The sequence below is a fragment of the Epinephelus fuscoguttatus genome, linkage group LG4, assembly GCF_011397635.1.
Source record: "Epinephelus fuscoguttatus linkage group LG4, E.fuscoguttatus.final_Chr_v1".
Classification (NCBI taxonomy): domain Eukaryota; kingdom Metazoa; phylum Chordata; class Actinopteri; order Perciformes; family Serranidae; genus Epinephelus; species Epinephelus fuscoguttatus.
The window spans coordinates 24,079,995-24,096,620 of record NC_064755.1 but is presented as its reverse complement, the minus strand read 5'-3'; the positions used below and the strand labels follow the sequence as shown (position 1 = coordinate 24,096,620).

Here is a 16,626-nt window from a genome sequence, read left to right as displayed (position 1 = left end):
ACGGCAAATGTGACCCTCAAAAGACTATTTTTTTACTCTAAGTGGGCACCAGATCACCTTCAATTGAGAGGGCAGATTTTGCTTTATTTTACAGGTAAATTTATTATATGATTTCTTTACTAAATAAATATGAACATCTCACAAAAGTCAAACAATGACATTCCACCTTAACACTGCTTACAAATGTCTAAATAATGACACACAGGTGAGCACATAAAAAGAGAGATTTCATACAACAGTTCACCTGTCGCCTGGAGTGTTGGTAAGGTTAAGACCATCAGCACATGCAGACACAAACAAACACACACACACCAACACACACACAACACTGAGCCTACTGCTCCGCTTTGGACTGCGAGCCAAGTTTGAGACAAAGTCCATAGCCCTCCACTGGGTTATCAAACTGTGGCCCAGGCATGCATCCATCTGTGGAAAACATGGAGACTGTTCTCCCACACTGCACAGCTCAGCCTTTATCTACAGATGGTACTACTGAGCAAGAATGTGACCTTTGATTTAGTTTCTCACACGGAACGAGCTTCCCAATGAAAAGCGGGAGAGGGTTTTTCTGGCCTCCCAAACCGGGCAAATGAGCACATGGTTGTTTGCACGGCAAAGATTGGTTTAACGCAATTTAAAACATTTAGATAAGTGTCCTGTGTGAGTGTCCTCATGTGAGGCCCATTTCACTAGATAAATGGGGGCGGAGTGGATTCTTCCCATCAATACAAAGGCATCAGCTCCTGTGTGTAGTTTACAAGGAGCTGTGCAGCAAGACTGAAAAAAGGCTTGCAGAAAGAGGCAGTAAGGAAAACAGTCTGCCTAAAATATGATCAAATCATAGCTCTTGCAGATTATCACCACGTCTGACACCAGCTCTTTGGCCAAGTGAATAGTGGGGTTGTGTGGTGATGCTGTGAAGTGGACTGGGTTGGTTACTTCTGCTCTGCTTCCTCACTTCTGAACCTTGACCGTGTAGCCAGCAGGCAGAGGGAGGTTTGTGCATATCTGCAAAGATGCTGGCCGAGTGAGCGGGGACAACAGTGGCTTGTTCTCGCCTTTTATGCAGCGGGGCAGCTTCCTTGAGAGTAGCCAGAAGGGCTAAGTGGGGAATCAGCATGGGACCACTGTTGCTATATTATCCTTTATGTACATTCTAATTACACCCTGCTGTCAGCGTAAACATACACAAGCAGGGCGCAGATATGTGCGATATACAAGGGAATGACCCAACTGATAGGCAGTGAATAACCCCATAATGATTGTGAGTGTAAGATGTTGTTGCGTTGAGCCCGCTTCGAGAGTCAAGGCAAAAAACAAATTTGTGGTCACTGTTACGTAAGTAAGGAATGTGTCCATGTATTTTTTATGCAGGTGAGCCCCTGCTCTGCTCTGAGGGCCCCTGATGGAGGAGTGACTGCATGAGTCTACTGGATGCCAGAGCACTCTTCTGCAGCTCTGCCAAGCAGGTAATTCACAAGCAGCAGCGGCATGAATAAAAGATAATGGGCCACAGCTGACTCCTTTATGCTGCATGTAATTTCACTAATTCCTCCAAGTGAAAGTCTTTTCCAAAGCTAGGATTCTTGAAATTTTTCAATCTCACCCATCTTAAACCCTTGATGTCTTTTAATTGGGCATTGGTAATAAAAAAAAAAAAAACGCTGTATGTTTTAGTGGGCAGGTGGCAGTAAAAACACCAGAGCATTGCAACGCAGCAGTCTGCATTGTCTTATAAAAAGTATCTCGGAGCAGAAAACACTAATCTAAGTCTATTTCAAATGAGAGCTATAAAAATGAATGGGCAACTTTATATTAGCACTATCAGGGTTTCATCAATAGGCATTAACATACATTGTATATGCTTTCATTTAGTCAAAATGAAGACACCAGCCTCTTAAAGCAGATCTTGAATAAGCCGAGAAACCACACGTGTGCCAATGAAAGATGTTTGGAACAGGATGTATCCCTAATCATTCTCATTTACTTTGGCTTTTAGGCTTTTGGCTGACAGTTTTGTATGCTGGCATAACAAGTGGCTTACTCTTCCGCCCGTCGCTGGGCATGCAGGAGCTGCCAGGAAACCCAAGTGCTTGTTGAGTTTTATAGAGCAGTATGGAATGTACTAAACACTGTATTTTCACTGCCGCAATCGCCAAGCTGATGGTCTGTGATGAGGAGTAGCCAGAGAACTGAGGCCCACAGGTACAATATCTAGGGGAAACAGGGTCAGAAATGGTGGTCAGCGGCTACTGTGTGCATGCGTGTGCAGAGATAGGTTTTCCACGTCAGTTGATAGGCACAAGAGACGCTGAACTTATCAGGGAGTGCAGACCTCCTGTGTCCTATCTGAATGGTGACTGTAAGGAAACTGTTACTTGTTCCTCACTGTTGTTTGTCTATAACATTATCCTTGGAGCACTTAGAGAGCGTCTAAGCCTACACTTTCAGAATATAGTTTATAGCTTGAATCTAGGACTGAAATAATAAAATACATCTTGTAAACCTGAACATATGTTTTGTATAAATCAAAAAGACGAAAAAACAGGAAAAAGCACGACGTGAAAGAAGGTTTTTTTTACCCCCCCCGACACAAAGTACGAAGGCGACGCTCACTCACCTCTACAATGTCAGAGTTGGTTCTGCTCTCATGGGGCTCGTTGTACTCTGTGTATTTCAGCAGCACTTTGTCCATGTCCGTGCTGGCATACTGGAACAGTTTGTTAGAGCTGTTGAAAATGATGAGGGCTATCTCACAGTCACATAGTACGCTCAGCTCATAGGCCTTTTTCATCAGTCCAAACTTCCTCTTTGTGAAGGTAACCTGAGGAGCACACAGAAAAACAAAACCATCCATTACAGAGGGAAACGCTTTCTGTAAATTAAAAAGGGGGATCAAAGTCAAGTGGGCAAAACTGAAATTTGTACATCTGCGTGTAATTTGCACAAGTGTAAATGTTGATTTAGGATTCTTGTTGCAACAGATGGTGGTAGTTTATTTCTTAGACTCTGTGTTTATTGGACAATTGTCAGTGGTGGGAGAAGTATTTACATCTTTTATTTAACTAAAAGTAGCAATACCACAGAGTAAAAGTACTTAATAACAGGTAAAAGTCCTGAAATTTGTGACAGTGAAAAAATAAAAAACTTAGCAAAAAGTAGCATAAAATGGTAAGACTCAAATTACAGGTACCAAAAAAAAATGTCTCAGTAATGACTTCTGCTAAGTTTTAAAAGATATGCACTGCAGGCTAACCCAGAAAAATATCAGTATTAAGAATCTCATTATATTACAACAACGTTACAGCAACCAAGGTGACAGATAACTAGATCAGCCCTCCTTTAGGAATGATTGCAATGACATAGTACACGTCTGAAATGTCTAGTTATCAGGACAGAGGTCAGGGTTAGAGGCACGAGTCAGCGAGCTGAGTCAGAGCTTTGGCAACAACAGGGGTCCATACATTACTGTAGCCCCTGACTCCATATACGGAAAGCTATCTCTGTAGTGCAGCATAAGCCTTGTAACATGAGCCCTCAGATGGGACTTCGGGTCATACATCACTCCAATGGTAACGCAACCCTCTCTCTGCAAAGTGACTTTATGTCCTGTATCTCTGCAACTCTGTCTCTGTGGTCGCCTCAGACCCGCGCACATATGTCATTATGTTACACCACCTCTTTACAGTACGCTACAGTCATTTCTCAAGCTAAAAACACCGCTCACAAGGAGGGCGGATATGAATGCAGCTGCTTGCTACTTTGGTTTTGTAGTGGTTGTTTGCAGAAAATAGTTTTTCAAATCTGTTTTGAAATCATGGCTCCAGATTTATGTTTTTCTCCAGTGCGTGTGTCCTGTCAAATGCATATTATACGGCGTGGCTTGTGATCGTGCTAGTGAAAGCGGTGCTCGGAGCCACAGAGGAGTGCATGTGTCTGTATTCTCCATCAGTTTCACTGACCTACTAAGAGAGGAGTTGAGCAGATGAGCTGGCTTTGTTCAACTTTAATTGGTCACAGCTTGCGGCTATACCCTCATTTTAACTGGTATAATGCAGTATAATCCAATGTGTTGCATAGTGTCTGTGTAACGCTCAGGCTGTGGGGTCACTCCAACTGTGATAAATGAATTTCAAATCTTCCACACTACAGGTAATTACACTGGACCATTATTCCCGCTCTAGACACGGAGGAGCCTGTCCTTGTGTCATTTTCTATTCAATGCACCGATGTCAGTCGAGCTCATATGACAAGCCAAATTCTAAAATGACAATTCTTGAAATGACAAGGTTTAAATACAGGCTGAATCAAATGACATGTAGCCTTGCAAATCCCAGACACATAAGCCTTTGAGTGAGTTTGGTGACACAGGAAAAAAAAACATTGTGTGGTTTTGTCATTCTGATGATGTTCTCAAGGTGGATCACTGCACGGCAGCAGATTGAGGCGATTTGATGTGAACGGTCTCAGGTCTGTTTTCTACCCACTTAGAGCACCTGCAGCTCTAAACGACTTGATACTAGTCTCCTCTGACTGAACACAGGGGCTGCACCCGCTCGTTTGCCTGCTTCCATATTTGTTTGTTCGCCTAACCAGCTGGAAAGCAGCGACTGTCATGTGGGAAAATGATTAACAAATTGTATGCTCTTTAGCAGATGAATGCGGCTGTTAAGCCATGGAGATGTCACCTTTCAGCAGGAAGCCCAGAATGAGACGCTGAGCGAGGACTTTGTTCCACCTGGATGCATGGCAGAGTGCTGAGTGCAGGGCTGCTGACCCAGGCACCGCTTCATTTCAACCTCAGCAGCAGCAGCAGCAGCAGCAGCAGCACTGAGACTTGGTCCTTGCCCCAGCCCCAAACACAGCACCTTTACAAAAGCCAGCTGCCGCTCACACTGCCATTAAAGGTGACGACCGCATTACTCTTCGCAGTTACCTTTAATGGGGAAAGACGGAGGCTGTTTTGTGTAGTTTGCCCTGTTTTTCTCCTTTTGTTAGAGTGTGTCCAGCTTAATGTGATAAGTTATGACACAAAACAGCTGTGAGCATAAGGACCAGCATACACAAATATAACCTCCATACACCCACATCTTCTCTGGGGTGACTGGTGAGACAGTGGAAAACCACAGACATCCTTGAGGTCAAGTGGGAGGTTCACTGGCGGAGCTTTCCTATGGTTCACCAAGTCAAAGACACCCACAAAGACACTCAATGTGGTTTTAAAAATTCGAGTCTCTCCTATAGTAAGATGTGGTACACATGTAGTCTAGCTCCCTGACTAATTCATGTAATTCACAATGACAGGATTAGCCTCAGTGTTGTAAGGCTGTGTTGTACCAGTGCATCTTACACATGTTCTGAGAAATCAAATGTCAGGGCAAAAGAGGAGGGGGGACGACGACACACATTTAAACTTCTAATAAACTGGAGTGATTCCAACTTTCTCTGCTTTTGATAAGGTCATTACAACAGCTCACACAATACCAGACAGATTGGCGACTATACTAGAATTTCATTTAGACTGTGCCAGGCTGAAAACCCTGACCTTTTAAGAAGCTCTCACAATGTCAAGATGAGGTGGTAATTCTGCTCTGTATTCACACTTTCTGCATTTCAAACTTCTTCCCTTGTGCCCAACCACCATTACCTGTTTGTTTTTTTTTCTTTTAAATGAGCTTTAACTGAGCTCAGTAATTCAGTCCTTGTTTGCATGCTTTTAGACTTTGGGTATGAGTTTTGCGTGCAAGCTAAAAAGCTTTTTAGTATTTTAAGGTGCACTATGCAAGATGTTTCTGTAAAATCATATTGGTCAAAATCACAGGGTGGTGCTGCAGCAGAGAAAAGTGCTGTAAGAGACAGTGTGGATTCACACTATTTGCCGATATAAAATCGTGCAGCAGTTACAGATGGAAATCTTCATTCACAGGAACTGACAAAATAATATTCAAGGGAAAAAAACAAAAATTCAGATAAACGGCAACAAGCGAATTTCACCTTCTGGAGAAACAGGGCTCACTAGGGCTGTACTGAATGGGGTTTTTTATATTCGAAGCTCCAATTAAGGTGTGAAGCTTTAAACATCTCCACCTCTCCAAAAAATGCTTGTCAAGTCAAGTCAAGTAGTCAAAGCATATTTCATGCGACAAGCATGAAATATGCTTTGCTGACTTTTCAAATTCAAAATTCTCTGGAGTTCTGGAAAATGATCACACACAAACAACCCTACGCAACCACCACTGGTATCCAATGTTACAAATAGCAATATTAGTAATAGAATATTGGTGTAGCCTAAAGTTTATCTGCAACTGTGTGGAAGTACCGGGTTTAATCAGAATAAACAGACACACGCACACAAAAATAAAGAATGTTGATTTCTCACAATAACCGGGTGGGCCAAATGCAACCATCTATCTATGTGTAAAATTCCTGACATCTAAAATCTATAGCATGAGCATATGTGCCTGTCACCCAGGCTTGTACTGCAATATTTGTTTTGGTTTTATCCTTTCCATCCTCCACAAGGCCAGACTCCGCCACAGAAAGCTGTATAGTATATAAGAACATATGCTACAACAAACCCCAGCACACACATCCACACAGAGTTGATGTGTCAATCAAAAGGTCTATCAATGTCTGTCCGCAGGCAGAGGTGCCAAGATGACAAACAAGACATCTGGGACTCAGAGTGCAGCTGTGACTGGGGCATGGCAGGAGATGCCTGAGTCACTAACACCTTCAGAGGGGTGACGAGCTAGGGGCCTTATTAGAACCTCATGTCACCTCTGATGGCCCCCATGGCAGACATGAGAGCGGGCTTGAGAGTCAGAGAGGTCTGGCACCAGCTGGCAGAGTGACCCGGGCCCTGTGGCTGCTGCCCTGGCTATGCGGTGCCAGAGTGTACAGGCCTGGGAGACAGGCCAGGGCCACCACGACTGTCTGCCTGGATCAGCTCTCACTGGGAGAGAGGACAGCCCCAGGATCCCCATGTGGACAACTGAGGGCGCAAAGGCCTCATCTACTGGGTGGGATTGACCTTGAAACCTACAGTAGCCTTAACTGATCCTGTTTAGCGGGGAGGATGACATGCTAGTTAACTAAACGTAAGCAGGTTTCTTAGATTTATCTCTTATCGATAACCAGGATGACTGGAAGAGAGACAGGATGCTGTGTTTATAGGTAATTCAGCATCATCTGTGAGCATTTTATGATGCATTACATGGTGCGATCACCATCTCTTGACTTCATGTTTTGCTGCTTCAGCACAGTTTTATGGAAACGACATATCATCTTGAACAATGATAATATATGCGCTGGCTGTCACATTTAACAGTGTCCCTCTGTTCCGTCCATGGTCTATCAACATGCTCTTTACCTGTCAAAAAAATAATGACGACCGCTCAGAACTTCAGGAATGGGTGAAGGCTGAAATATGGGAGGTGTGCGCTGTATTGCTCCCTGGAGAGGAAAGCGAGAGAGCAAGAGAGAGAGCTGCTCTGTGCCTACAGGCATCTGAAGTGCCAGAGCACAATCCAAAATGAGCCACAGCAAGGGCAGGCAACCCTCCACCCAGCAGCAAAATCATCAAACTTTTAATGACTTGGGCAATTACCCCCAGTGAGCCTGCTTAATGGCATCCATAGGACGTCACTAGACACTGCTCACTAGGCTACACCAGCCTATTTCCTACACTAACTTACAAGACTAATGTGTACCGTCCTTTCTCCACCATCATCCCCCCCCGCAGATCCACGCACACCATGACAGCTGCTCTGAGAAGTAGGTGAAAGACCCTGAAAATGCTCATTGAGTGCCATCGGCTCTGCTGTTGTTATTGTGTGCGGTTCATGAGTTCCAAACCTGCCAAGTCGAAACACAACAGATACTCCTCTCTTTTTCCGGGCCAAATTTCAGCAGCCCATATGATTCCACTGTAAGGCACTGTATGTGTGATAGAAAGAGAGAGAGATGTGAATGTTGGATAATAGTGTATAATAAACGTGTGTGTGTTTGTCTGTGACTCAATCTGTAATAATTGCAGTGAATACTGTAAATGAGGAGAATCAAGCAGGGCGGCGCTGTTGTATGGTTGTTATCTCGCATTCATTTGCAATCAGCGTGTCAGTCTGGCTGATGACTGCGCCGCTGTGTTGTAGGACCATCACTTATGCAGGGGAATGGCTCAGGAACTGGCTCTTCACCATCCTACAGTATGCATGACAGGACCTCTGCTGCCTTCATGTCTCATCCTGTACACCTCCGCAAGGCCAGGCAGCAGAGACACACACACACACAGCTGGACAAAAACGTACACACGCCGTATGCAACGACTAAACAATACTTTAATTATCTTATCTTTGTTGTCACTTTTGCACAGTGCACTACATTGCTCTGAATTGTGACAATGTGTTGTCATTATGCACTGTAGGTAACGACTTAGAGCAAAATATCAGCCAAGTTCACCGCCTGTCCCAACTCTGCACTCACAATTCCTGATAGATTGTGCAATTACAGACCTCCTCAGCCTTTGCCACGCTCTGTGTTATAAATCCTGAAAGGTTAACAGCCCTCCTAAAGCACTCGCAGTGATAATGCAAGGGAGCCCCCGTTGTCCCCACACAACATCCTGTATAGCAACACTATCTAATTAGCCCACTTAAGGACTTCTTTCGTTTTAATGCTAAGAGTATGGATAGCTAGCAGCAGAGCGGCGTAGATAAAGATTCAAATTGTCTCCCGACAATGGGGACCATATGTTAATGGCTATTCCCCCTTGGTTAGGAGCACGCCCCAGGGAGATGGCACTGTGCGCTTCATGGCCCACGGAGGGAAAAAAAAGAGAGAGAAAGATACACACGCATACATCACTTTATACCAAAGCTTTATTTTAGCACGGTGGCCTATTGTCACAGCAGACTCTCTGCTGAGCCAGCTAAAACCAACTAAATGCAAGCTGAAATGCCTGCGTTCTGCTGATAAACTTTCTCACAAATTATACAGTGAGACATTTAAAATCTGATGCAAACACTCGACTTCGGGAGACACATTAATAATAAGCGACGTCTCTCTCTGCAGCTCCACTTTTCTGTGAAACAATACGGCAACACGCCTTCTCTCACTCCCTTCACATGTGCATTGTAAAGAAAGCACAGCCTGAAGGGTTAACTCGCTCACCGACGAACAGTTGACAACCTGTTTTCATGTAATTTTCTCTCTCTCTTTTTCTCACTGATGTCACAGGTCATTGAATACAGTGTAGATACCAGCAATGAGCCAGGGGTGATTCCTCTCCTGCTTGGATTCAACCCAGAGCCAGGTGTTATACTGATAATTGGCCCACAGTGTGGATTTTTGTTTCGCACTTGGCTGAACCGCTAGCCTCACAGTAACAGACAGAGACACGGTCAGAGTACCAATTGGCTAGTACCATATCATGTTAATATCCTCAGGAGAGGAGGCACCACTGTACCTACATTATATTTCTGTGTGCACAGCGAAAAGTTGTTCCACCTGTGAAGGAATGCAAATTATATTTTCTGGGGGTGTTAACGAGATGCGTTCTATTTGGCTATGGGAAACCTACACATCTTCATTAATTGGTGTAATTCGTCAAAAAACTGTGCTCACGCATCCTCAACTTAGCTCTTAAATCAAAATGAGTGCAGCTAAAAAAGAAACGCACCCAGCCTTTCTGCTATAGATATCCAAGCCTGTTATTCTTGTTTCAAACAGACCTAGGCTGTTTTGTACAGTGTTTTGCTGTTTAGGAGTTTATATATAACATGAGCAGACAGAGTGAATTCCAGCTCTCTCCCTCTCTGCGGCTAGCTGGGACCAGTGTAGCCAAGGCAGAGAAGGGTGCTGTGTGTCCTGCTGACCCACCCTGCAAATGAGAGGGTGCTGTGGTGCAGTGGCTGCTCCTAATTACTACCAAACAGCTGCAAACACATAGGGCTAAAGCGAAGGGGCCCAGCCATGTTGCCAGGCCAGGGGACAAGCCCTACAGTGTGGGGAGGCCACAGGCGGCCCGCTGTGCTCCTCGCTACCCTCAGCTCACTCCCACGCCATGAGGCCCCCGCTGCAGCCCAGCGCTCCTGCTGCCTCATCAACTTCTCTGGCTGAAATTGCAGGGTGGCAGGGGAATCATGTCTGTAAATACGACCGCACTGACAAAGAAATGTCATGGTCCCTGTTCAGCTGGCTGGGACTTTGGGGAGGGAGGTATGTCTGTTTAGATCCATGCACACCATGACAGCTGCTGAACTCTGGTCTGAGGCAGGAAGGAAAATAGAAGACGACTGTAACCTTCAAACAGGTACAGAGTGGACTTTCTTCTCAGACACAAAAGATGTGGTGCAATCTTGTAAAATAAGCTAAGGAGAAAGTAATATGATTATAAAAGTCTATGTAAAGTGCTCCAGATAAATAGATACCAAACTCCGACACTCACCTGCCTGTTCCTCTCATCCATGATCCTGGTGATCTGTATCTTCTTCCGTCCCATGACTGCGTCCTTTCCGGTCTCTCTGACACCTCGACAATATCAGAAAAACTACACGATTTCTTCCGGCTCTCTCCTAGCACATTGTGCAACAGTCTCTCTTCGTGTATACGTTCTTTCTTCTGTCTTCGCAACACGCTCGTTGACAGACCGCAATCTGCAAGGGGGTAGAAAGAGAAAGACAGAGAAAGAGAGAGAAGAGGGGGGGAGGAAGAGAAAGTTAACTTGACACTCAACAATGTCTCCTTAAGCACTTCAAAGCACCGGAGGGTTCTGCTTTCTGTTCTCAAGCACATTCAGAGAGTATGAGACCCACATGGTGTACCCTTATCTCCTCCGCTGCTGCACTTGAACCACAGCTGAAGTCAATGAAAGACGGCTTCACACTAAGAGGGCAGCAGCTATACAAGACTCGCTGATTAGGTGTATTGAACTGTACATTTTGAATTAAATGCATACATTCAGACAATGGCAATAAGAGCCAGTGACGAGTTCTTTAATAATGCTACAGTCTATGTTAGAAGGTACTATTCTTAAGGAGTAGTTTAACATTTTGGGAACTGTGTTTATATGCTTTGAGATGGCTGACATCACTCCCAGGTTAAATACAAGGCTTCAACCAGCAGCTGGTTAGCTTAGCTTAGCATAAAGACTGGAAACTGGGGAAACAGCTAGCCCGACTCCCTACAACATTTTAAAAAAAAAAAAAAAAACATGTTTCCCTTTGTGTTTGGTCTCTGTGCTAAGATAAGATAACCGGCTGCTGGCTGTAGCTTCGTTTTTAATGAACAGACGCTCGCTTTAAGCACTAGATTCATGTAATCTCTATATGTTTTGACAGAGTTTTAAAGCTACATTCATTTTAATAGAAATAGTTTGTCTGTCTTCCTCTGCCTGCAGAAGACAGAACATTTCCTCGCTCTTCCTGAGCTGACCCACCCTGATGCCAGCTTTGCTCTTAAGATGATTAAGAGTGCACCCAGTCCGAGGTTGACAGTAGTTGAAATCTCCTGGGCTGGAGGAGAAGCCATGGGGGGTGAGGAAGATGGGGGTTATATTCCCACATGAGCTTGCAACCTGGCCAGTGGTTCAGATCACACTATTCCCCAGGGAACATCTAGCTCGGTCCTGTCTCTGCTTCTCTGCAAGAAGAGCTATAGCCCCCTCCCCGGAGGCGCATCCATCACTTACACCCAGCAAATAGAAAATGTCTAAACAACTGCATTTCCCCGATGAGTACAAATGTAGAAAGGTTAACAACTCAGGCCATTAGATGCAGTCAGCAGTTGTGAGGCGAGGTGGCCAGGGGCCGAACTGGCAGCGAAAACGAAAATGACCAGTTCCAGTGGCACACAGTCATTATGGGTTACAGATGGACTGGCATTATGGTGTCTGGCTGTCTGAATCGGGGCTCCACTGTAGGCAAACTTGACTGAGATCACCTCGCTAACTACCCACGCACGGCTGTCTGAGCCAGGAAAGTAACCGCCTGAACCCTCACAAAGAATTTCCCCAAACCACATCACAACAGACCAGGGAGAATGACGATGTTCTTGCTCATTCACCATTTCACGCAGACACACACTGATACACACACACAAAAACACACTGACAGGAGTGGTGTTCGAATTAGAGGGAGATCAGGGGGGACATATCTGAGCCACCCTGAAAGCAATAGCACTACAAGTTTCCAAAAGTGATCATTTCATAACCTGTCATTGTGTTTATATAGTACTGAAACCCTCAGTGAATTTACTGGAATGGGCGGTATGCTGGTGAATTCACTGTGTGTTTATAAATTTAATATAATGACAGAAATTTAGATATCTCTAACTCGATTCCTTCTTTCTCCCATTTTGGGAAATGGAGATACTTTTCGTCAGATTTCATGACACAGTGTCAAACAGAGAGCTATTTGCAGGCAGGCAAGTGATGAACTTGACAGACAACAGACCAGTGCAGTGTATTTTATCTGCATAGAGGTAAGGAGATAATCTCTTTCTCACTCTGTGTTTGTACAGTATGTGATTGTATTGGATGAAAGGGTTTATACTGTTTGCTTTTTATTGGTGGTTGTAAATGAAGTTTTATTTGTTGCCTTTGAATTTGGATGCACTCGTTTACAGTATTCAACGGTTTTATCCGGGTGCCTATGTGTGAACTTGAGTGTTGGTTTAGAGCAGCTTATCTGAGGTACACTAATCTGTAATCATCTGTTGAGGTTGGTCTGAATTAACCACAGCGAGTTCTTCAGTGTATGTGGGAAACTGTACATGAGAAAGAATCGAGACACTATCACACACGCACACGCATACGCCTATCCTTTCCTCTCTTTATGCAGACGAGCTGTCACAGCAGGACAGTTCAAGTCTAGAGGCGTAACAGACTGTGTCATGACATTTCCCTTACACAGATACGAAATGACAAGCTGAGGGGGCCTTCAGACTGCAGGTGTGTCGCGCTCCCAACTTGGTGTCCACACTCATCAAAAGTCAGTTGGTAAGCTAAAACATCTTGCTGACAAAACCTTGTTTTCAGGATTTGAATGATCACTCCATGTAATGGTGCAGTTAATCAAAACACAACATATTTCACTGTAGATCAAATAGTGTAATTTAAAATCCCTAGAACTAAGTGGGAAATTTTCAGCTGGCACCACCACCCAGATAGACATGTCAGAAGATGGTCAGATTACAAAGGAGAACAATGTCTGCACTGTAGCAGAGTACATGTTTGTGCGTGACACTCTGACTTCTCTTGAGTGTTAGGAGGGGACAGAGTATCTGTTTATGGCCTAAATCATGTGCTTTGTGTGTGTGTGTGTGTGTGTGTGTGTGTGTGTGTGTGTGTGTAAGAAACAGAGACGAAGAGATAAACATAAAACGAGAGAAGGAAAGAAGGCAAACTGAGCCTGGAAGCAGGGGCAGGACAACACGAGGCTATGTCGCCACCTCAGTGTGCAGCCACATGGTTGATACTTGAGTACTTTATGTAAACAGGAACCCTTCTGCAAAGTCCCACCTCTATTAATCATATAGAGTATAACTCCTCTAGTAGTAACAGGCATTATGATAGTTTCATTCACTTAATTTACAGCAGCAAGCTAACATACTTAAAGCTACCACTTACATTTCGCTACTTGCTGTATGTGGCGCACAATAAATGCATTTTAATGGAAAGGCAGAGGTCGGCATTTTCTTTCAAGAAAGTTTCAAGAAACTTAGCTAACATTTGAAAATGTTCACTACATATATTCCAATAGTAGATTTAGACATTTTATGGCAGAATGTGTTGCATCTTTGCATGGAGGGAATACATTTTATTACAGGATTTAAGAAACAGTGTGTAAGATTTAAGGGAATTTAGTGACATCTAGTGGTGAGGATCACAGATTGCACCAAGCTGAAACTTTTCCCAGTTAAAATTCGTTTAGTGTTCATTGTTCAGGAGGTTTTTACTGGGACACTGGAAAAGCAGTTTCACATTATAAATCAGTGTTTCACCTATGTTGTTTAGCACGACGCAAACGCCACTAGCCTAGCACCTGCTAACATGTGCTCACCTTTTTTCACCGATAACTTAAGATCCAGATGTTCAAGGGGTTTTTACCAGGAGCCAAATTATCTGCAGAGGTATCTTCCTCTCAAAAACAAACAAACCAGGTGATTAAAAACAGTACAAGAAATACAAAGTACACAAGAAATTTTAAAAAGTCAGTGTTTTTCTGCACTCTTTTCCCGGAGGGGCTACTAACAATGGTGGCTGGTGGGGAAAAGCATATGGCGCGATCTAGCTAGTGTTTGGTTTGACGTTTTGAGCTACTGTAGAAACATGGCGATGCAAAGTGGCAATCTCCATAGATGAGCACCTGCTCCCTATGGAGATATAAATGGCACCTTCTAAGGTAACAAAAACATGATTCTTATTTTCAGGTGATTATATACTAAAAAACTTAGTAAAGAAAACTTATTACAGTACACTCCAATGCTGCCAATATACCCCCCAAAATCCCACACACTGGACCTTTAACAAAGCTTAAATGCCTCAAGAAACAAGAACTGATGTTACAGCTTATTAACAGGGTCTAGGAAAACAGAGGGAGCACCATGTAATCACACTGAGGGGAACCTTTTCCATGTGGGACACACAGAGGACAGCAAATGCAGCATCAGTTCTGAACATCTCTCTGCTCACAGCAGCTCAGAGGTATTTGTAAGGTCTGTGCCTCTTCCCAACACCAGTAATCCTACAGCACAAACTGTGTGAAACATCTAGATAAAACTTGATGGCCTGTCTGTTGTTACGAGGTTGATAAATCATAATGTTGCAATTTCATTAAGCTTCTAAACCATATAGGATCAGTGTTCGGGGAGCTATCAGTGCACACAAAGCAGCCCACTATCACAGCATCTCATCACACACTCTTTTAAGAGACCTTGATATGATACACCTGGTCCACTTTGATATAAACCAGTCCAGCGGTACTGAAAGTTGCTTACCAAACATTTGTTCAACATAAATCAATGTGCAGGGAATATGTCGCCATAGGAACGTCCACATCAGCTTGACAGAACGTCAATATGACAAATCTAACAGAACGTGTCCATGCCTCGTACCTCGTACCTTCTGTTGAATACACATGCAGCTTTGGAACACGCTGTATCTATAAAAGTTACGGAGCATTACAATCGTTTCTGTCCAGAGCCGCTTTGATCCTCCATGACGAGGTGTGAGACTGGTCAAGTGACAGAAGGGCCGGTCTGCCTACTCGTCCCTTAAGACGAACCATGGAGACACTGGGAGGCTTGGTGACAGCCCTGGCCCTTTCACAATCAATAAAACATGCTCAATTCCCAGTGTAATCACTGGATCCGGCACATCCTCCTCCCTCTCTGTGTTCGCTCCACACAAAGTTGAGGCATTACTCCCTCAACTGTTGTCCTATATAAAAGTTAACATACAATTATATAGTAGATTTATGCTGCATGGTTTCCCTAATGAACAAAAGAATGAGGCCATTGTTATCCTGTATATTTGTAATATAATAAACTGTACCAACTACACTGCTATGATCCTTTCCAAACTCAAACATACAAATAAAATATATTAAAGCTTATTCCAGAATTCTTTTTATCTGACTCGTGTTTAAGAAGCACCCACTATTTGCTGCAAGCATGCCTCTACTTCTTTGAACGTGATGGACAGCAGCCAAAGTCTTGAGCATAGCCGTGACAGTTGCGCTTCCTGTGCAAAGCAGCGTTAGCCTCAGTATCCTACCACAGGCCGTGGGCAGACAAGACTCAACTTCCTGCCCCTCCACTTCCTGTTATTCAGGACCCTTCTACATGCCCCTCTGCGGGGGAGTCAAAGGGAGCTGGTAAGGAGATGGAGAGGAGGAAGAAAGGGAGGGACCACCTTGGGGACACCCATCCCCTCTGATCCTTCCCCTTATTACCATCCTGGCTGTGAGTCTGAGACTAAACAACAACAGAAGCTCATCTCCTGTGGCTTCACTCTGTGTGCTTATTATGTTTACTGGAAGGATCATTACACAGGCTGGACGACGTGCACACGCTGCTCTCAGCCACTCACTTTACAATTAGTAGGCAGAGACCTTTCCTTGTTATTCAAACACTCCAGTTACATAAGAATGAATCACAGCTCTCACAACACAAGTAAATATACATTGAAACAACATGATTATGACAGAACTACATTCCTGATAAGCCTCACGCAGTAATCTGATGTGCATTGATACGGGGATTCTGTGAAATAATCCATGACGGCATTCTTAAGTGTATCGAACTCAAAGTGTCAACACTGTAGCTCGGTTGTGATTAGCTTCTGGCAGACTGGAGACATAAAGCGGAGCAGCCTAAATCCACAGTTTTACCGATTTGTTTCAATGGAGCCTTGACACCAGCGCAGCAGGAAATGAACATCCACCTCTTTGTTCTCGCTTTCATCAGGAGGTGCTGTACCTGTAAATGGGGCTGTTGGCCTGAGGGGAGTGGAGGCAAGCCAGCCCTCTCACACACTCTCCCTCTTCCCTTTTGTGAGAGCGCGCTTATCTCCCTCTCCAGCAGTGAAAGGCAGGATTGTGGCCCCAGCAGCATCACTAGTGTTAA

General features: G+C 44.2%; 1 protein-coding gene across 10 annotated transcripts in view; it reads right to left on the bottom strand.

The window, feature by feature from the left end:
• Positions 1 to 16,626, bottom strand: part of mef2aa (myocyte enhancer factor 2aa) — a 73,513-nt gene that overhangs the window by 33,261 nt on the left and 23,626 nt on the right. For all 10 annotated transcript variants that reach the window (XM_049573303.1, XM_049573308.1, XM_049573310.1 and 7 more), the window contains exons 2-3: positions 10,448 to 10,655; positions 2,621 to 2,824 (exon numbers count right to left, since the gene is read on the bottom strand). In XM_049573303.1, the coding sequence (XP_049429260.1) occupies positions 2,621 to 2,824; positions 10,448 to 10,501 (258 nt within the window). In that variant the 5' untranslated portion in view covers positions 10,502 to 10,655. The remainder of the gene's footprint in view (positions 1 to 2,620; positions 2,825 to 10,447; positions 10,656 to 16,626) is intronic.